The sequence below is a fragment of the Alligator sinensis genome, unplaced genomic scaffold, assembly GCF_000455745.1.
Source record: "Alligator sinensis unplaced genomic scaffold, ASM45574v1 scaffold602_1, whole genome shotgun sequence".
Lineage (NCBI taxonomy): Eukaryota > Metazoa > Chordata > Crocodylia > Alligatoridae > Alligator > Alligator sinensis.
The window spans coordinates 2756916-2778111 of NW_005841976.1; the positions used below are offsets into that span (position 1 = coordinate 2756916).

General features: G+C 42.6%; 2 protein-coding genes across 3 annotated transcripts in view; one reads left to right on the forward strand and one right to left on the reverse strand.

The window, feature by feature from the left end:
* CHORDC1 (cysteine and histidine rich domain containing 1) overlaps window positions 1-6977 on the forward strand; it is a 30788-nt gene extending 23811 nt beyond the window's left edge. The window contains exon 12 of the mRNA XM_025200841.1: window positions 321-6977. Within this exon, the coding sequence (XP_025056626.1) occupies window positions 321-455 (135 nt within the window). The 3' untranslated portion in view covers window positions 456-6977. The remainder of the gene's footprint in view (window positions 1-320) is intronic.
* Window positions 6978-8916: 1939 nt separating this feature from the next.
* The window catches only part of LOC102387337 (N-acetylated-alpha-linked acidic dipeptidase 2), a 54405-nt gene continuing 42125 nt past the window's right edge, over window positions 8917-21196 (reverse strand). Inside the window, exons 17-18 of one of the 2 annotated variants that reach the window (XM_025200840.1) lie at window positions 20832-20924; window positions 8917-9342 (exon numbers count right to left, since the gene is read on the reverse strand). In XM_025200840.1, coding sequence (XP_025056625.1) covers window positions 9213-9342; window positions 20832-20924 — 223 coding nt within the window. In that variant the 3' untranslated portion in view covers window positions 8917-9212. Of the gene's footprint in view, window positions 9343-14497; window positions 18762-20831; window positions 20925-21196 lie in introns of those variants that run through there. The other variant, XM_014518708.2, reaches the window with a different exon arrangement.

Consider the following 21196-nt stretch of genomic DNA (forward strand, 5'->3'; position numbering starts at 1 on the left):
TTTCCTGCTGCAGCCAGCGGTGGGGGGAAATGAATTTAAAATGACCCTCTGATAATTATATTCTATACATGGACAATTTTTTTCAATACTTTTATAAATGTTCCATATGGAGAATCTAATTATTGGGGATTCATCTCAAATTCAAACTCACTTTTGCTATGGATAAACACAGTAGTTTTGGATGGAGCAGTCTATGTTCTGTTTTGAATTGGCAGAGATAAACCTTTTAATGTTCAGAGAACTGCCATAATGTGTCAAGTTTGTAGTGCTTGTTAAATGTCTCTGGTCTTGTCAAGTGAAATATTTCTCTTCTGTTCCAGGTAATTGATGTGAAGAGGAGTTATGTAAACATGACCGCTACAAAGATTGAGCTCACTATGAGGAAAGCAGAGCCCCTGTCATGGGCAAGCCTTGAACTACCAGTGCCTAACACACAGCAGCAACAAAAAAAATGATACAGATCAAAAATGAACTCCTAAAGAGAGAATTATTTTCTTTCACAACATGGTGACTTGCTACTGTAATGTGATATTCATCTTTTTTTTTATCTTTAATTTTTTTTCTTTTACAGTAGATTGTGGATTTCAAATCAGGGTCAACATTGGTCTTTACATACTGTAACATGGTTGTCTCTCTCATCCCATACTTTTTGGGGCTTGTCTACATAGCGAAGTTCATGCCCAATAAATTGGGGTGGGAAATTGAACAGTAATAACTGTTTTGTAAGAGTAGTCTTAAAGACATCTGCTCCACACAAATGGTGTCCTTGCATGAAGCTAGTATAGACTAGCTATTACGCTTCAGGTTCTATGCCCTACCTTAGGCTGCATACATGCATTCAAATCATCCAGGACAACTCTCCCAGGTTTGTTTTCCTTAGACAAAAACTGACCTGTACAGAAGTTGTAACAAAGAAGCAAAGAGCCTGCTGGGCAGGCAAGGGACCCTAGAGCATGCAGCTCAGAGCTTTGCAGGCTTTTTAAGTGAAACGTAGGCAGGGTGTGTCAGGGAAGGTATTGCCAGGATCTGTGCCATGCACAGTTTTTTTTTTTTTCAGCTTTCCTCACCCCAGTGGGCAGGGAGTATGTTTGCATGCTTCCTGGCACCCAAGTGCTGCAGTGTGATTCAGACAAAGTACAAGCCAGGAGCAGAACACTTTTTTTTTCGGCCCAAAGTGCTTAGGGGGTACATTCAGCTCTCTGTTTGGCTGAGACTGATGCATGTTCTCCATCCCTCTGAGAGGAGGAGGGAGAAGCAGAAAAGCACACTGGCTACCTGTACAGAAGTTTGGTCTCCTGAGAGAGATTCTCTGGGGAGCCACTTCACTCAGGTTGTTCCCAAGTTATTTTTCTCCCAGTGTGGCCTCTTTTACACTGGGGAAAAAAATTATGAACTTCTGTACACTCGTGTTTTCTCCTAACAGAGCAGGGGATTTCCTTGGAGAAACTGAACATCTGTCCAAACCGTAATGTCTAGTAAAATCTTGCTTTCCATCTAGTAAATGTGAACCAACTTCCTCTTGTAGAGAGAGCCCTCAGTCCACACTGAATTATTATTTCAGGTACACTGGATCTATTAGAGTAACTGATACATTAGATTCAGTACTGTTTGTTATAAATTTTACAGTAAAAAGAATACAAATTTGTGGAATGATTACCATGTCTCCAGCAGTCTGTAATAATAATTTTTTAAAAAAGGATAAACGGTAATAAATATGAAAGAATGAGAGTTTTACCTGGAACATTTGTCTAGTAAAATCTGCCCTTTCATCTGGTAAAATGACTTAATCAAATTAAAGACATTTTATCTTTTACTTGCGAAATGGTGTAATCGTTGGTATTTTAAAAGGCTTGGGTAGTCGCAAATTCTATCACCGCCTTATCAGAGCCTGCTCAGAGGCTTATGTAACTTAAAAATATCAGTTCCTGAATGGAGAAGCAGATTTACCAAAACATTCTAGTGAATTGAGAACCAAGGAAGCTCATGGCAGTCCCTTCCCTTTCCTATCTGTCTACCACACTGGTATCTGAAATGTTATCTCTTAAAAGGGGGTGGGGGAGGCGACGAGTGGAACAGTTTAGCAGTTAAATAAACTAGCCTAACTACTCTGAAAAGCGACAATCTAATCTATTGCAAACTCAACCCAACAATATATTTTACATAAGTGATTTTTGCGAAGTGTGAGGCACGTGCTTTAGCTGCTGTACAAACATGTATAAAACTGCTATTCCACTTTAGAGAGGGTAAATATTAGTAGTGGGAGAGCATAGTGCACATAATATGGTATCTGTTAGCTGACCTATAGAGGGAAGATTTGTGGTTCCATATTGTGTGCCTGATTCTGGTTATTGTGTATGGTCTTGCAAGTGTTAAATTCACTGAAGAGTCTTAAACTAAACAATCCTTACAATTTTATATGTTTCATATAAACACTTTTTATTGGGCCTCCTCATTGAAAACTTCTTATGGATGGCAGTTTAAATGCACATTAATTTTTTTGGAAGTATTAGAAGAAATAATATATTCAGATTTCTGTTTTCAGGTTCCTCCAGGGGTAGAGACTTGCTGCTGTGAATAAATCTGATTTTGCAGCAGTTAATCCAGTAGTATTCCTGCCCCTGCTTGAAGCTGTATCTCAGAGTTTGGGGACACAAGTAATATTTTTCTCACATATAACGCCTTCATATATAGTACACACCTTTCTTTGTGAAGGAGAGCATGAAAGAAAAAAAGAAATCTTTTCCAATAAGTGGCAGCAGCTAGGGAGACAAGCCTACTGCCAGCCCCATGTGCCAGGTGGAGCTCATGGACTGACCTGGTGTGCTGGATCTGGGTCCTTGCACCAGGCACCTGCCCCCAGAGCTAGCGCACTGTCCCAAACTAACCCCATGAGCTGGTTTGATCTGATACATGAATGGGGAGGTGTGCTACCATGCCCTCCCTCCCACACCACGCATCTAGAAATTTGGCAGGGGTAGCAATGGCAATGTAAATGCCATTGCTGCCAGAGCTGCTATGATTGACACTTCCACCTCTCTCCCCACCCTACTACCAAATTTGTGACCTAGTGGGGATCCTTTTTCCTTGCATATGACATGCACCCCAATTTTCCCCAGCTGGTTTTGAGAGAAAAAGTGTAGGTTATAGGTGAGAGAACTTGGTATTCAAGTGATGTAGAATGTGTAGGTGTTCAAATGGTACACCATGCATAGAATCTGTTAAAGCTTACAGGATAAAAACTATAAAGCCCCACACATTAGTCTTACAAGCTTAGTTTTGTGCAGGGAGATAACCCAGTGGAAGTGTCCTGCAGGGATATTGTAAATTATGGTATCATCGTACTCTGTTTTTTGTTTTTGTTTTTGTTTTTTTTTTACACTGCCAGACCTGGAAGGCAGAAAATAGAAATTTTGGAGGGGTGAGGAGGCAGACATGAGCATCAGAGCATGTAGTACACATCTGTATGGATATAGGAAACGGTCTTCAAAGTTTAAGAACAAGCATTTAATGATCCTGTAGAACTTTTAGCATATGGCTTTTTTTTTGGTTTTGTAACTGATACAGACTTGAACGTAGGATTTTGTCTTCATGCAGTGGCGCACACAATGATTTAAAGTTAAACAGTGGTAGGAAATAAAACACGTAGTTTGCCTTGAAATTTGAGGCTGAGCTTTCAAAGGGAGCTGAGCAAGTTAAGTTGATCATCTTCCATTGAGCAACTCTTGGTGCTACTATACAGTTATAATTAAGGGTATGGAAGAAGCTAACATCATAACATGTAAAATGCCTTAAAGTAGGGTCCAAGCTTTCAAAAGTATATTCACAAAAAGGGACCCTGCATGCTTGAGAGAGTACCACAACACTGAACTTAGAAGAGCATTACTGGTTTGTGGAAACAATATCCACTATTTGGTTAAGGATCTGAAGCTAGCTGCTGTTACTTCATGTATTGCTAATAGCAGTTGTTACAAGACACAAGCAGAACCCTGAAATGAAATATTCAGGGTTCTCAATGAGTGCTCATTCCTGTAAATAAACTTGGTTTTGGCAGATAAATCAACATGAATTTATATATAAATAAATGTGTAAATATAGTCTGAACATAGTGCTAGTGTTTGAATTTTGAACAGAACCCTGCTGGGCCGACTAAAGCCTTTTTTGTTCACTTTTAGTATGGTGAGTTTGTGTATATCATGTAAAATGCAATGTAGGGAGCTTGTGTCTGCTAACAAAGCAGAAGACAGCATGCATTTTTATTTTCAGTCTAGTGACAAGAGTCAAGGAAACTACAAATGACAAGCATGCAGAATGCTAATTTTAGTGATACTTAAATGAGCACAATTCCCAGTGATTATAGCTTCAACAGTTGTGCCTGAGCAACTGCTACCGTTACCTTGTGTTGAAATTGTATTCTGAAATATACTTTAAACAAGTTGGTGGCAAATAAGCAAAGCTTTTGCACATATTTTGACCTTCCTTTTTGTATTTTGGCATATAATTCAGTCTTTGAAACGCAGCTCTTGACTTTTTGCCTTTATCTCATGTATTCGTGCCTTCAGTAGATCATAGATGCATTGAAGCTTGGTGATGGCAAAATTTGAAATGTCCCCATACACAGCAATAAGACATTTGTATTTCAAACGCAAGACATTTAAGTTCAAACGTATACCTCATCCAAGTGAAATAACTAGACCGTTTTATGTATAAAATAGTTCCATGCTGGCCACACTATCGTATGGATAAATAGGCTAGATTTTCAATTAGCGTAACTTGACATGTCTGACTGCCATGGAATTATTCTAATTTGTAATAGCTGAAAATATAGGAGTGGAGTCTTCCAGATATTTGTGTAAAACCCAGCAACCAACTCTGAGCTACCACTTTTGGGTCAATACTGAGAATGCTTAGAGCAGATTTTGCTATAGTCTAGAGCTTTCCAAACTGTGTGCCGCGACACATTAGTGTGTCGGCGGCAGTGTGTAGGTGTGTCGCGCGAAATGCAGAAAATTTTGCGGAAGGGCACTGCAGAGCTCCCTTACTCGCATCTGCTTCCCTTGGCCCCTCCCCCGGAACTGAATTACTGTCGCAAAATGATGCATGTCTAAAAAGTGTGTCACCAACATGAAAAGTTTGGAAAGCTCTGGTCTAAAAACTATGTGGGCTGGAGAAATAACTAGATCTTGAGGTAGCTGCTGGTGACTGAGGTTTCTCATCAGAACTTAATGCTTCTAATCTAATTGATTCCTCTTATCAGCAAATAGGAAAAGAAGATAAAGTGAGGTTATAATTACTTGACCAAAGTATTCAAAGATAATATTTCTGAAAGCTGTACTTGGGGGGGTGGGGGGGAATGGTACTTATTTAAAAAAAAAAAAAAGTAAAGAAACATATTTTTTATCTAAGAGTAGGCTTTCTATTCTCTAATAATATTGTAATTAACATGTAAATAACTGCACTTGGTCTAAACCAACCAAAATGACCAGCTCTCTATCCTGTATTTTCAGTCATTGTACTGTTCATAACAGGATGATAAGACTATTGCAGCCCGGAAACTAGTTATATTTTTATAATTCACAGAATTTAAAAAGTATACTGCATATGTTGTTTATTATGTCAGACTTGACTGTCCAGTTCCTTGCAAAGGTGTTCACTTTGCAGTTCCTTAGTGTAAAAAATGACTGTAGTAGAGCTTACAAATTGGCAAAGAGGGATTTTGGATTTTTTTGTCTGTAAACTTTTTTTCTTGACTAATGCATATGACTTCTGTAGTATCTCAGTTTCTGAACTGTTGATTATTCTCAAGGTCGTCTGGTTTTTGAGCACCAAGCCATTCAATTATCATAATTTACCTTAATGTTCTACAGAATAATCCATGTAATTTAACACAACATTTCAATCCATTCAGTGTCTCCTTTTAGAACTCTTACATTATCAAGTCACCATTTCAGCAGTTTAGTTCTGTTTTACTAAATTGTTTTCGCCTTGAAAAGGCATTTCAGTATTCTGTGTAATGATGCAGTTTGCTTGTATTCTTAAACATGGCATGAGTGTTGATAAATACTGTAGCTAAATGCAGTGAGGTTTTTTGAGGTTTGCTCATTTATTTTGGCTTTTGCTTTTTTTTTGTTTGCTGAGTTTGTTTTTTCCCCCCCTATGACTCCTATAAATTTTGCTATGCATTCAGGAACGCAACTTTTACATGAATGACTTATTCTAGGTGTCTGGAACACTGTTTTATAGTGGTATTTCCCCTCTCCTCTGGAGTTTCTTTACAGTTTCTTTGGGTTTTTAATGTTTTCTTTTGCATGGGTGTCTGCTTTACATTCATGCAACTTTTGTTTACACAAAACATCATCATCTCTACTTTTTTCTGAAGTTATTCAATAAATTCTTATTAACATGGGTTTCACTCGTCTATTTTTGTCTACCTCTGCGTTGGGAAAGAACTTCCTTTTGGTTTTTCTGTACAGTAGTACACTGCAGCATTTGTCAGACACTTGGAAGTGCTTTTCCTACAATTTGACTGGTGTGTGTAAAGACTGGTCCCTTGACTGTTTTTAGCAGTGCTTCAGATTTTAAAGAAATGACCAAACTAAGCACTTATTTTTCCCAGAACAGAGGCCCGGCACTCACTTGTCCAGATAGACATCTCAGATTATTCTTGACTCAGGAAAAGTGGTCTAGAAAGTCCAGCTTGGACTTATACTTTGGATTTGGGAAGGAAGGTGTTCCGTCTCTTTTCAGGGGTGTACTTGGACTCTTTGCAAGAATTTCAGAAGTAGCTCCTTCCTTTCTTCCTTCCGGCAAGAGCTTAGGAGAGGAATAAGAAGGTGCAGCTTTCAAAACCCACAGTACTGTTGAGAGAGAGACTAGATCCTGTCAGTGGTACAGTCTGGCTTTCAGGAAGGGGAGAGGTGAAGTAGCCTTTGCTTTACAGAGCTTAGAGGCATTCTAACTCAAAAGTACATAAGCAAGTAGACGTCATTCTCCTGTTGTACTCGGCCTTGGTGAGGCCACACCCAGAGTACTACGTCCAGTTTTGGGCTCCACAATTCAAAACGGATGTGGAGAAGCTTGAGAGGGTGCAGAGGGGAGCTACGCATGTGATCAGAGGTCAGGAAAACAGACTTGATGAGAGGCTGAGAGCCATGGGGCTCTTCAGCCTGGAAAAGCATAGGCTCAGGGGTGATCTGGTGGCCACCTATAAGTTTATTAGGGGTGCTCATCAGGATCTGGGGGAATGTCTGTTCACCAGAGTGCCCCAAGGGATGGCAAGATTGAACGGTCACAAACTCTGCCGTGACCAATTCAGGCTGGACATAAGAAAGAACTTTCCTGTCCGAGCCCCCAAGGTTCGGAATAGACTGCTGCCGGAGATGGTTCAAGCACCCACTTTGAACGCCTTCAAGACACATTTGGATGCTTATCTTGCTGGGATCCTATGATCCCTGCTGACTTCCTGCCCCTGGGGCAGGGGGCTGAACTTGATGATCCTCCAGGGTCTCTTCCAGCCCAAATGTCTATGAAATCTATGATTATATGCTATAGTAGCTGGCTGCTTTCCATACAAGGAATGCGTTTGAGTATCATGACAGAAGTATTAGCAATAGCAGAAGTAGAGGATGTTGTCCATGCAACTCCTTGGACTGCTTGGAACAAGGCCTAGCTACAATTCTGTAAACTGAGGATTGCAGTTTGGGTCATGCCTCCGCTTGCATCTAAATCACTTCCAGTACCTGCCCAACTGCACCCAGTGTCGATACTAGTTGTTGGCATGAACAAGGCTTAAGAATGGCAGGACTCCATGATACTATCAGTCCCTTTGGGAGTTTATACACATGCTCTGGGAGAGGGGGAGGGGTGCTTTAATTAGAGCGGCTCTAATTAAAGCTTCCAGAGCGTCACGTGTATCAACATCCCCACGCTGAAAAATGGCAGTGGGGGTGCTTTAACTGAAGCTCGTCAAATGCACTTTAGTTAAAGCACCCCCGCCATGATTTTTCAGTGTGGGGACGCTGAGACGCATGACACGAGTCTGCTGAAGCCGGGTAATTGCTGTGATCCAGCAGACACGTAATTACAGCATGTCAGAACAGCCTTGCTATGTATATTGGCACATTCTGATCCTAAAAGGCAAGATACTGGAAACATAGGTTTCATGAATCCTGGAATTTGTGAAGCTATGGTTTGTTGCTTTGCATGATGATTGCCTGCGTCTTTCCTGTGCAGAGCTACCAGTAAAACCAGAATATGGCAGGGGGCCTGCTGCCAGTGAGAGGCCTGGGAAGAGTCTCTTAAGATAGTCATATTGCAAGTAGAAAAAGTTTGTCACTGTTCACTGAATAGCTTTTCAAAGATGTTGGGTATCAAGTGGTTAAATAGTTATATGGCAGCTAATGGTCATTTAATCTAATAAATACATTAGACAGAATTGGGCGGTGGGGGGGGGTTATATAAACAACATTGAGATATTAATGGAATTAACATTTTAATATGAACTGCTCCTGCTAACTTAATGCGACCTGCTTCTATGCATTATTCTGAGTTGAAATTGTAGTCATTTAAGAAAAAAAAATGAGGTTTTCTGTGCCTCAGTTTTCTGATGATCTTGTGTAGAGCCATCTTGGTCTTAGAGAGATTATTTAAAAGCAATAAAATTTTATTATGATAGACATTTTAAACAAATTCTTAGAAGTTTCGTATGAAATCTGCTTACACCTACTCTGGTTAAAACATTAAAGGTCCCCACTAATGAAAATTATAGTAAAAATGTTAGTTTCAGAACCCTTTAAAATGTAATTCCATACATTGAGATGTCCTCACTCCCATTCTGAACTGCGAACTTCAAACTGTTTATAGACTGAAGTAGAACACCATTCATTTGTAGGGGAGGAAGAGAACAATAATAAAATAGTGTCAAATAACTTTTTTTAACCTTACAGGCAGTGCTTTTCAAACAGAAAGATAAAACCTATTAACTGATAAAAGTGGCCAAATCAAAGTTAATGCAAGAGTATCAATGTTAATTGGTGGTATTAATGATAAGTAGTGTTAATACAGGAGTAACTGTCCCAGATAAAACCATCCCAAAGTTCTTTTCAGTTATCTATTGCTAGATTCTGTAAAACTGCAGCCAAATAACACAAGACAGCCAAAATTCTTCCATATGTAGATGCATATCACTGCCACATCTAACTGAGTGCACGCATGCTTTAACAAAACAATGCTACACTTACTGCATAGGTCTGTGGAGGCCTGAGATAGTCCATGCATATGAAAGAGCTGGGAAGAGACCTTTTTTGTTTTTCATGAGTTGGATTTCTATTACTAATTTTCTGCATTTGAATTGAAACAAGAACAAAACAGAAACATCCTGTGAAACAAACATCCAGAGCAAAGGCACAGCAGTCCAAATTATTTTTGTTCCGTACTCAAATTTATTGCTGTCATAAAATGCAGAAAGTTATTCCAGAACAGAAAAGAGATATGTTCTCTTCTAAAAAATATTAACAGGGATTTTTTTAAGCTATTAGAATTCAAAATTTTTTGTTTTTCTGCAAATTTATTGAAATCGCAGTTTTCATGTGAAATGTTTTGGAGCTATTAAGTCAGGTACCCCCAGCACCTCTGGGGTGGCTTGTAAGCACAAAGTAAATCAAGTTGTAAAATGGAGCATATACATAGCAGCTAGGTCTTGCTAAGACCATTCTGAATATAACTTGACTGGGTGCACAAAGTGATGATTCCTGTTATGATCCTGTGGCCCTGCAGTGTTCTTTGTTTGGGAAAGGTTAGTAATGAATGAGATGGCAGATCAGTCTGTGAGGGCAGAGCTAAGGTGGTAGGAGAGAATTAGTGTCCACTTTATTAATAACTATTAAAAATCATTTTTATGGTTTGTACTTTTTAATACCTCCTAACGTTGTCCTAGGTGGCCACAAAATGCAGCAATCAAGTCCTTAGTGCATTTTAAAGTGCCTCGAGTTGGGTGGTAAAACTGAGAGTAGCTTGCTTGCTTGTTGCTGCTTGTGCTACCTACCATCTGCCTGTAGCAAATGATAGTTCTTGCCCCACACAGCATGCAGTCCAAACTGTGCTACAGCAGGTAGATGAGGTAAAGAAGCTGGCTAAGGTGGGGTTGGGAAGTAGAAGACCTGGTAGCAGATAAATACAAATGAGTGCGCACAATTCTTTTCTATCAGCAGTCACAGCTCTCCATCAACCTAATCCAGTGATTCTCACCCAGATGCTGCAACACCCTGACACATTCAGATCCTTTTAAGGGTGCCACAGGGTGATGGCCCAGCTACTCAAAGTCTGGTCAGTAACATACAGAACAAGGTGTGAAATACAGCTGTTGTCTTTGATTTTTCTTGCACGTGTTGTTCCAAACAAGCAGTACTTTCTTATTTACACAAGTGGTGGAGTTAGGATGCAGGTCTGAGAAGCTGGAGACCTGTATTCTGTTCCATGCTGTGCCCTGGTGTCCCTGTTATATCAGCTCTGTTCCTTCTATGCTACAGTTTCCTCATCTGTAAAGAAAAGTTGAAGATACCCGATTTCCTTTCTTGAATCACAGGTGAAAAATGTTGTTTTATTACGAATGGGGAATTCTGTCGGATGATCCTTAAAGCGTTGCACAAGTTTGAAGATGGGGATAGAATAAGGAGAGCCTCGAAGGAAAGAATGGGTAGATGTGGGCAATAGAGTTGGTTCCAAGTGTACAATACAGAGAGAAAGCAAAGGTGAATGTATGAGAGGAAGATGATAGATTTGGGTGAGAGTTGGATTTTAGACTCTTCTCCTTTTGGTACTAACTACTGGTATTCACTCTCCCAACATCCTGCTACTCTTGGGTCTGTCTCTCCTGTCCAACAGCGACGGCCCAGATTTCATTCTAAAAAATATGGCCAGTTCAGGGATAACATCAACAGTAGCATAAGTAACACATCAGTCAGTAACTCATGATGAGAAGGAGAGAGAAGCCTTTTATGTGACTTTTATAAACTCTGCTTTATCTGACACCTTCCTGAAGGATGCTTTTCCCGTGACTTCCTTGTTCAGAAGTACTTTGCACCTGTGAAATTCTACACATTAGATACTAGCCTGCTTTGAACCTGTCCCCAGCCCCAAAGTAAACAGCACAGATAAGTATGGAGAAGAATTATTTAAGGCTACCATAAAACAAGCTGCCAACTTTGTCTAGAAAATAGATGCACTTCAATGCATTCACGTGCTCTCAGATGGTGGGAAACTACTTCTGAAGTCTAGAATCTTCATTAAAAAAATTCTGCCACCCCTGCCATCCTTTGAACTAGAGGACAGATAAGTCAACTGCCTGCAGCCTCCACAGGGTGTAACAGGCAGTATCAAGTTTATAGGCAATTTATGTCATTTCCCCATCCCCCTATTCTTCCCCTCTCCCTACAACCCATGCTCACACTGCTACTAATACATACTGGAAGGCCAGATGCATTTTGGTAGGGGACAATAGTTTATTCTTCAAAAAATGCATTTTAGTGGACTGAAACAAGGCACACACTCTACTTTAAAATGACAAATAGATTTAGCTACATACATCATGTGATGTTTTGTATAAAAAATGCTGTTTCGATACATCTGAAATGAATCTTTCAGATTGCCAGCGTAGATTCAAGAGGGGACTTAAGGCAACCTCCACAAAAATACTGGGTATGCTGAGGAGTGTTGGTTGTAGCCGTGTTGGTCTAAGGCCACAGGCAGACAAGGTTCTTTTGGGTAGACCAACTCAATAGTTGGAAAAATTCGTCTTTGCAAGCTTTCAGGTACAAACATCCTTCGCTCCCTCTGCCTGAAGAAGGGTGTTTGTACCCGAAAGCTTGCAAAGAAGAATTTGTCCAACTATTTGAGTTGGTCTAATAAAAGATATCAGATTTACCCAAAGAACCTTGTCTGTCTGTGTCTTTAGGACCCCAGAGCTACAGACTTACTCTCATGTTTTTGCTCTGTCTAAATAAATATTTCAGTATACAAAGTGGAATGGCTATTATCAAACAGACCTATTTGATAATGCCTCCAAGTAGCTAGGACAGTTCCCCCAGAGGCTGGGAGACTTTGATTCAAATCCCTGCTCTGAACAAGGCAAGAGAAGTCCACGCCGTCTACACCTTGGGTGAATATTCAAACAACCATAAAGCTATAAGGCAGGTACCAGTACCATTGCCTTGTTTTTTTTCCAAATGGTGCTTAAGTCATCCTGTGAACCTAAACCTTTTAAAAAAACCCCAAAAACCTAAGCTCCTCATTCAGGTTAGTTGCTACTTTGTTCAATCCAAAAAACAATGTTCTGTTAATTTATTAAAAACTGAAATCTTCAAAGGGTGATTTGAAATTAATTGAGTTGCTGGTTTCATATTGAAGAAACACTAACACACCCTTGCAAAGAGTTTGAACTTGTGTTGGGGTTTTTTACTGCAAACTATTTATTTTTAAAAAACCTATTTTTTTCTGTGATTACTGCTATTTCTGGAAAAGAAAAAGAAGCAGTGGCTTGTGTCAGCCCTTATCTCTTAAAATGGCTTTGCTGGTAGCCCCTGTTTTTTAGCCATTATTAAACCATACAACCACTAAAGACTTATTTGTCTCTTCACAGAGGTAAATAGGATAGTAATGTTTGTAAAGACTTCGGGGAATGTTGACGGGCAGCTTGTTTTTCAGTCCTGACTCAAATTGCTTCTGTCAAGTTAATATGAGCTAAAATGTAGGCACTGTGCATAAGTGGCGAAGGGGTGTGTAAGCAATAGCACGTTGTCCATGTATACAGAGAGCCTGAAACATCCCAGAACAGCTTTTACAAACTACATGTAGCTAGAGTCACAGGAGTTCAGCCCCCTTTGAACGGCAAGCTGCAGTAATACTAGTATGCACTGGCATGGGCTACTGGTGCCTCCTGAATCTGGGGAGCACCTGCAGAAGCTGCTGGTGACATCGGGGATGGGGCTAGTGAGCACCTGTAGAAGCTGTCGGAGGCAATAATGGCCCTGTTAAGGGGGGCATGCCCCACCCCCCTCCTTGCTTTCCTACCAGTCACCTATTTGCGCTGGTTTGAACAGGAAATTGTGGAATAAAAAATTGTCCACACACTGGATTGTGTTAAGTAGGGTTGAAACAGAGACTATGGATTTCCATTACCAGGGATTCTTATGCCATTACTTGGATTAGCTTTTGTGACCCCTTTGTTCAGATGAGTTCTTTTCTTGCTTGCTGCTCCCTGCTCTTTCTCACTTGCTTCTCTTCCTACTTTTTGCATTCAAATCACTCACTCCACTTTAGACACTGCTTTGTGTCTGATGAAGCAAGCCTGAGTTCACAGAAGTTTATTCTCTAAATGTATTTTAGTCTAGAAGGTATGTACCTACCCTGCCTCCAGGCAGTAGCAATTGCCTTGGATGTTCCACATCCAAGGGAGGAAATGTTGCCTAAGGCAACAGCAATGCTTCGGAAGCAGAGGGCAGAAATTACCCGGCTCAGCCTGAGGTGAGCCAGCCCTTCTGATTCACCTGCTATCCTGCCTCTCTCCACCACCCAACAGTGAAGTCTTCCTGGTTTCCCACCCTCTCCTCCACTGAAACCCCACAGAAGCCTTGGCATTTTGGGCTGGATAGAATAGCGCTGTGGGCTGGATCCAGCCTATGAGTTGTAGGTTGTCAACCTCTGACAAGGCACTGAGGAAAATCCCTATTCTGAATACAAAAGCAATAATGATCTGTTCAGTGTTTGGGACTCTACAGGAATATAACGGATATCCATAAAGCATCTGTTTGCTTTTTTTTTATACAGTTAGTATCATCTTATTTCTCTGCTTTACCACAAGGAAGTTGAGAGAGAGAGAAATGCATTTAGAGTATTTGATTTGCCTTTTTGTCTGCTGAATCCTAAAATTGCTGCTCCCCTCTGTGGATGGAAGATGAGCAAAGCAACAGACATCAGATTTGCTTGCTGTTATACAGCAACTTCTTCCTACATCTCCTGAATAAAACACAAGAGCACCAGAAAGGAGCTTTCCCTTTAGCATGTGCAAGTGGGGAGAAGAGGAGGTATAACTTCACAGAGCTTTAATCTGTCTTGAAAAACCCCACTGTGTGCTATTGAAGAACATGTTTGTTCAGTTCAGTGCAGTTGTTAGATTCAACCTTCCCTATGTTCCTCTACCATTGCCCTCCCACCACAAGCCAAGATATTTTTGCCATTGTGATCTACTGCAATTTATGGTTAAGAGAAAATATGTGATGTATTTTACGTGGGAAGGAAGCCAGGTATTTTTAGCTGATGTAATCAGGGTGGAATGTAATTTAATAAAATCTTGGCAATTGTGTAAATCACAAAAGTAGATAAGTGGCCGCATGGGCTCTTGACTGAGCCCATTTAAAAACATAAAGTAAGACTTGCATTTAAATAAATGCACTCTTTGTTTCATCCAAATACCCTCTAAAGTGAAAATGACTTTCTTTCTTCATACTCTGTTTTATTGACATAACTTTAATGGAAAATTTACTTCAGCTTCAAGTCTTACTGGTAACATTAGAAGATGTAGCTTTGCCCTACAAAAGCTGAAAGAGAAATGCTGAGTTCCATCCCTTCTGCTCCTTGTTGTAATTAGTAGCACTCCATTCAGGGAAAAGACTTTCCTCCTGTCTCATCAAGTGCCAGCTGATGGCTGACAGCACTGTATAAAATAGCTTTCTGATTTAACAGGAAAAACCAAAAGGTCCAAAGAGTTGATGGAAGAATGGCAGTAAGATGTTAAAAACAGAGCAGGTGGCTCAGCACAGGAAGGACTTGGATTATCTGTTAAGCATATGCAGAGGTGGTTTGCTGTGTTGGTCTCAAGTCAGGCAGAGGGTAGGGCAAAGTAGCACCTCCAGCAGATATTACATTTGTTGCACACTTAACACATTAATTGCACAATAAATTTTAACATGCCACATGTGCAAGCAATTAATCACATGATAAAATGGCAAACCAGCCACGAAGATGTTGCTTGTTAAATGCAGAACATCTTTGTGGCTGGTTTTATTGCACTTCAGTTAAACTGAGGGATGAATATATGCTCTCCCCTCCCCCACCCGTCTCCGAAGAAGCTTACAGACTGCTCCATACTTGCAATGGCAGCAGTCCTTTAAAATGCTGAGCATGCAGGAAGCCCAGGATTGGGGAACCTCTCCTCAAAGCCAGGCTCCCTGTATGCTGGCAAGTTTATGAAAGGTGCTGGGCAGCCCAGCACTGGGGAGTCTGTCCCTGATGCCAGGGTATGTGGTTTGCCTTTGAAGATCTGGGCATGGAAGGAGCCCAGGATCAGTGATCTGCTCCCCAAACCCAGACTTCCCATTCACTGGCAAGTTTAAAGGGTGCACTGGACAGCCTGGCATCAGGGAACTGCTTCCTCAGACCCCATCAGACATGCACTGGGATCTGAGGAATTTTATTGCAGTTCCCAAATATTGCACATCCTGCCATGCTGGATCTTGAATGTCTGGCATGTCAGGGCATGCAGCATGGAGGATCCAGGATAAAATTCCTCAGATCCCATTGCATGATTACAGTAACATCTGCCAGGGGCCTTGATGGAGACTAACTGGCTCTAAGAAGCATGAGCTTCTATAAGCAACTGCCTATTTCATCAGATGCTAGGAATAGCATGGCAAGAAGAAAAATGTATATAGGAAGGACAGGTACAAGAGAAGGGGACATTAAGAGAGGTAATCAGTGGGATTGTATTAACCTTAGTCTCAGCACAGACTATGGATTCTTATCCCACGACCTAAATTACCTGTTTATTTTGGTGTCCTTCCAGGTGTTGAACTACTTACCCTTTATTAGGCTTAAAAGAAAAGAGCTAAGTTTTTAAATGAGAAAAAACAGTATGTGTCCCTCTTCCACTGATTTTCAATAGAAATTGTATATGCAACATTCAGTTTGAAGTGTTTCAACTTTTTTCCCCCCATAAGAATAGCTTAGACTTCATTTAATGATTACAAAAGGCAAGAGCAGGGGTTGGCAACCTTTTACAGGCTGATGTTTGCCACCCAGCCCTGGACCCCTCCCCTTTATCCCAATCAGCAGATGCTGCAAAGAGAATAGATAGAAAAAAGCAGGCACCAGGACCCCAGGGATGCCTCCTTCTAGGAACTAGGCTAAACCTAGCAGGCAATAGGACCCTGGAGAAACCACCTCTGCTGCTGCAGCTGGAGCATGTTGCCAAGTCTGTGAGCTGCCACAGGCCAAATCCAGTCTCCTGGATTTGGCAGGGCACATGCCCACCTCCACCTCTGGCATGGACAAAGCATAGCCAAGCAGGGTGGGGATGGTTGCAGACTGTGGACTCAGGGCTCCTCACCCTACTGCCCTTCCCTTGGGAGCCCACTCCATGGCACCACCACCCCTGCTGCTGCCAGGCAGGGAGGGGCATGTTGCCATAGTGGTGCAGGGCTCCTGGGGGAGGGCAGCAGGGCAGGTAGCCCCAAGCCTGCAGTGGGTACCCTGCATCGGCCCCATGCACAAATCTGGGGGGGACATGTCCCCAGCGCCGCCCCCCCACAGAGGTACACAGTGGTGGGGACCTGCCCCCCACCCATGCCACTCAGCCCCAGGATGAGCGGCTCGTGGCTCTGTCCTGCTCCATGCATTGCCCTGGCTAGACAATGCCCCAGCCCCTGCCCCACTCCCTCCCTCGCTGTGGGGGCCTTGAGTTGCCCCTCTCCCCCCCCCACTCCCCTCCTCACCCATAGACTTACCTGCAGGGAGCTCCTCTCCACGCTGCCTGGCTGTATTCCAAGCCATGTGCTTGTATGCGGGTACGCACATGGTGTGCCCTCCATCCCACTCCCAGCAGCCCCTTGCAGGGTGGAACGCTGCCAGCCTTGAAGGGGGAAACCTGCCATTTCCCAAGATCCCTGCACGATGCTGCGAATCCAGGACAAATGCTGTCTTAGAGTCATGCAGCCTGGGACCAGGACTTGAGGTTCCCATTCCAGGTCTATCCCACCTAATTAGGAACAAGTGGTCACCCTAATCTCTTCATGGGCTGGATCTAGCCCACAAACCATAGGATGCTGACCACTGGGCTAGAAACATTTGGACTTGTATTTGTAAGTGGCTGACCACAATGGCTGTGTCCACACAAGCAGGGGTGTATACTTGCAGCAGCACAAACAGTAGCAGCACAAATGTGTGGTGCTACTTTGTGCTGCAGTGCATGCCCCTTCTTGTCTGGTTTGCAGTGGGACATGTCCCGCTGCTCCATGTCTTGCAGGGGGGACTGGCTGGGGCACAGATGCCTCAGTGCTGGGCTAGCCAGCAGGAAGCCCCCACACTGAGCCACCCTGCACCCCAGCTAGCTGAGGAGCGGCATGCAGGGACAGAGGAGCAGGCAGCCCAGAGCCACCTGCTTCCCTGTCTCAAGGCACTCTGTGCCCCAGGCAGTCGGGGAGCGGCTGACTGTGGTGCAGAGTGCCACAAGATGGGTTCTGCAGCGCTTCCCCTTCTGCCCCCTTCTTGTGCTGCTCCCTGGCTGGCTGGGCCACAGGGTGCCTCAGCATAGGGGCTCCGCAGTGCATGGTGATGGGTGAGCAGGCAGTCCTGAGCTGCTTGCTCCCCTGTCTTCGCATTTGTCCCAGCACATAGCACTTTGGCATGCTTTGCACTGCCTTTGGTTTTGGTATTTATTTTTTGCTACTGGAAAAATCTCGGTAGCAAATTTTGCCCCAGGGTTGCAAATTAGCAGCACAGGGCACAGTTAATGTGCAATACGTGTGGTTTGTGGTGCCACAAACCACATGTGCTTGCACATGTGGATCCAGCCAATGAGACCAGTCCAGAAGAAGAAAATTAAGACTCCTACTAAACAACCTGCCTTGGCAATAAAAGCTCCACGCTGAACACTGTACCTAGGGCTCTGGAGATAAGTTACTTTTGACTTCCTGGCCAAACCAAAAAGAAAAGTAAGGTATTGCTTTACGTCAACCAAAACATTTCCAGGAAACAAACTATTTAAGGTTGTTGTGAGTGGGTTTTTCTTCTTTTTTTAGTTCAATTTGGACACATTTCAAAACAGTAATTTTCATTTTGAAACACCAAATGCTGGCTTTTCTTGACCAAAAGTCTTCAAAAATTGTATATAATTTCATTTGACTGGAATATGCATTTTCACATGCATAAACTGAGTTAAAAAAGCCTCCAAACATTCAGATAGTATTTTAACCCTGCTCTGAACAGACAGCTTGCTATGAACTCTCCCTCTCATCAGTCTGCCTACGCTATAACTTCTACCTAGTACAACTTGCAGATGTGGCCAATGGCAAATCATGGGTTCCAGTTTTTTGAGTGAAGATGCAGCCTGAGGGTTTGAAAGCACCAGGTCTTGCAGTTGCAGAGCAGCAGCAATATTTCCAAACCCATAATTTCTTTACTACCCTCTCCCGTGTCATGGATTACAAGCATAGTACTTTATACATAGAAGAATTCGGTCACAGTAGTGCTCGTTGCAGTGACTTTTGGAGCTAGCCACATGGATGCGCCCAGTGATGCCATCTTCTTATGCTACTTCCTTCAGAGTCCCTGCTGCAGCCTGCACGGTGAAAGCTGCAATAGAAATCTGTCTCTTTACGTGTTCCCAGGTTTTCTGCAGATCCACTTTGTTTTCAATATCAAACAGGGCATCATAGATCCCTGGGAAGGACTCCCCAACATACTTGTTGTGGCTGCTTGGAGCAAAGATAACATGTCTGTGGGGAAAGAGAAAGAGAATCTCAGGCATACAAAAATGAAAGCTGTTGTAAAAAACATGACTCCTCTCTGCCAGGGGATTTATAAAGCTGCCTACCATGGAAAGCAAATGAAAATTCAATGGAGAGCCAGAATTTACTGAATCTATAAATGAAAGATACAAGGAACTGTGTTTAAAGGGACCTCATGGATGCTTGGTCTAGTTTTCCTCCCAGATCATATAACGAGAAGCAAAGCCCACTAGGAAAAAGAGCACAAAATAAAAAAGACTGTCTTCTCTCAGCGTCCGTGTGTGTGACTGTGTGATCAGGAGTGGAGCGTTCTTCCAAGGGGAAACTGAAGAAACCAGCAGTTGCCTGGGAGCAAGATGCAGACCTCTGTGTTGAGCTAGCATCCTTTTAGCTTGCATTACAGTAGCTTTAGCTGGCCTTTAAAGTTAACACATCTAAATTAGGCCATGTTAGCATAAATGAGGCATGGGGAAGTCATGTAAAATGAAGTGAGTCATTAGCATGAAAAACTTCTTGAAAAGACCAGTTTTAAGACATCAAATCTTGATTAAAAGTTCAGGTCAGAACATTTTATCTGCCCAACGGGATAGCGCAAAAGTGTCTCTGACTGCATTTCTAAAAGATTCCCTTAAGTAGTGTTGTAAGTAGTTGCCCCCAGCTCCCATTAGCTGGTAGGGACTGCCTAAGGCTTGAGCCCCATGTGGTCCCTGACAGCTGATAGGGACAGCTCGGAGGCTCAAGCCCCAGGTCTACCCTGATCTTCTGTCAGCTGGCAGAAACCTCCCCCCGCCCAGGATGGGAATCCTAGGCCAGGCCCCACTAACTAATGGGAGATTGGGGTGGCCCTGGGGCTCAAACCCCAGAGGCATGACACTCAGCTGATTGTCAGCTAGCAGGGACTCCCCCTCACTCTGGAGTGATCCCTGCCAACCAACTACAGGTTGGGTCTGCCCCAGGACTTAAGCCAATCTTTGGCCAATCAGCTGGACTTTGGCCATTCTGGGGACAAAAGCGGTGCTTGAATGGATGGCCCCATGGGTCCCCAGAGCCAGCGAATGATCAGGTGATTGTCAGGCACCCAACCAGGATGGTGATATTGGGCTCCCCTTGCACTGGCAATAGGGGTGACTGGGATCTGATGCTACATCCCATCATTGCACCTCCTGCTATACATGTGTGGCATGGCAGGAAGCATGCTTATTGGGATCATGCACAAGATCCTATTATGCCTTTAACTGCACATCTGCCAGGGGTATTAGTTTCAGGAGAGGGATAAAAAGTACTCCAAGATGTGTTCCTCAGGCATCCTTTGCTGAGGTTCCTGTCCACAGCCATAACGAAGATTCAGCGCCTCCTGAAACTTAGTCTCCAGATTTTGGTAAGGTCTCCCTACCAGGCTGGCCACCTATTAGCAATTCTTAGGATTTTAAGATGTAGAGATGCTAAGAGTGCTTATTTCTGCTTGGATCATAAAAGTATTTTGAGATACATATTGTGCTCTTCTTTATTTGTTAGCAATGTTCATATTTGGTGAATTCTACCAGTTTGCTTCTGCGTTCGCTCCATTGAATGATTCTTTTTGCATAAGAACGGGGCACTCAAAAAACACTTAGACCCCCAAATCTACTTTAGGGGTCAGCACAGAAACCCAGAACAATCCTGGGACAACTTTATACAAAGAAAGTAAGGCCAAAACCCTGTGCTAAAAAACACTCTGGTAAGCACCTTGATAGGTTTGGTTAAAAGCTACCAGGGAAAATTGAGGGAGAAAGCCAAGTCCAAGGAGTCTGCCCTTTTCTTGGGCTTGAGCTAATTTTAAAATTTCAGATTGAGACATAAACCACAACAACATAGTTCATCATGAGGCCTGGCTGACAATGGATCAGCTTTCATGTCACAGCAACCTGGTCCACACCAGGGTAACTAATGATCCTCATAGCAAACCAAAATCTGAGAGCTTCGAGGCATCCCGGCGTTACTGCTACCATCATGAGCCCTCTCCAATGTACATCCACTTATCTGGCCTTGCAACAGGGTTATTCTGTTTCAGTAACTTACCTGTAAAATTTCCTGCCTGGTAAGCCAAGAGGGTCAATGAAAGCTCTTTCCACAAACATCAGCTGATCATTCATGCTTCGCACTGCAAGTGGGCTATAAGGAATGAAGACAGTCATTTCATATAGAAACAGTGCTTGACTCTGTTAAGTACTGGGTGTCCATGGGACTATAGATTCCTCCCAATGCACCTTGTTAGGTTAACCAGTATTATTATCTCCATCTTCGAAATGAGGAAAGTGACACACAGGGCTTAAACCTTCCTTTCAGGCAGAAAACAAAATTTACTGATGTCCTTCTCTGTAAAGCATAATGCAACACTATGCATCAGATGTACTAATCCAATAGCAAACCTTACTATGTGACAC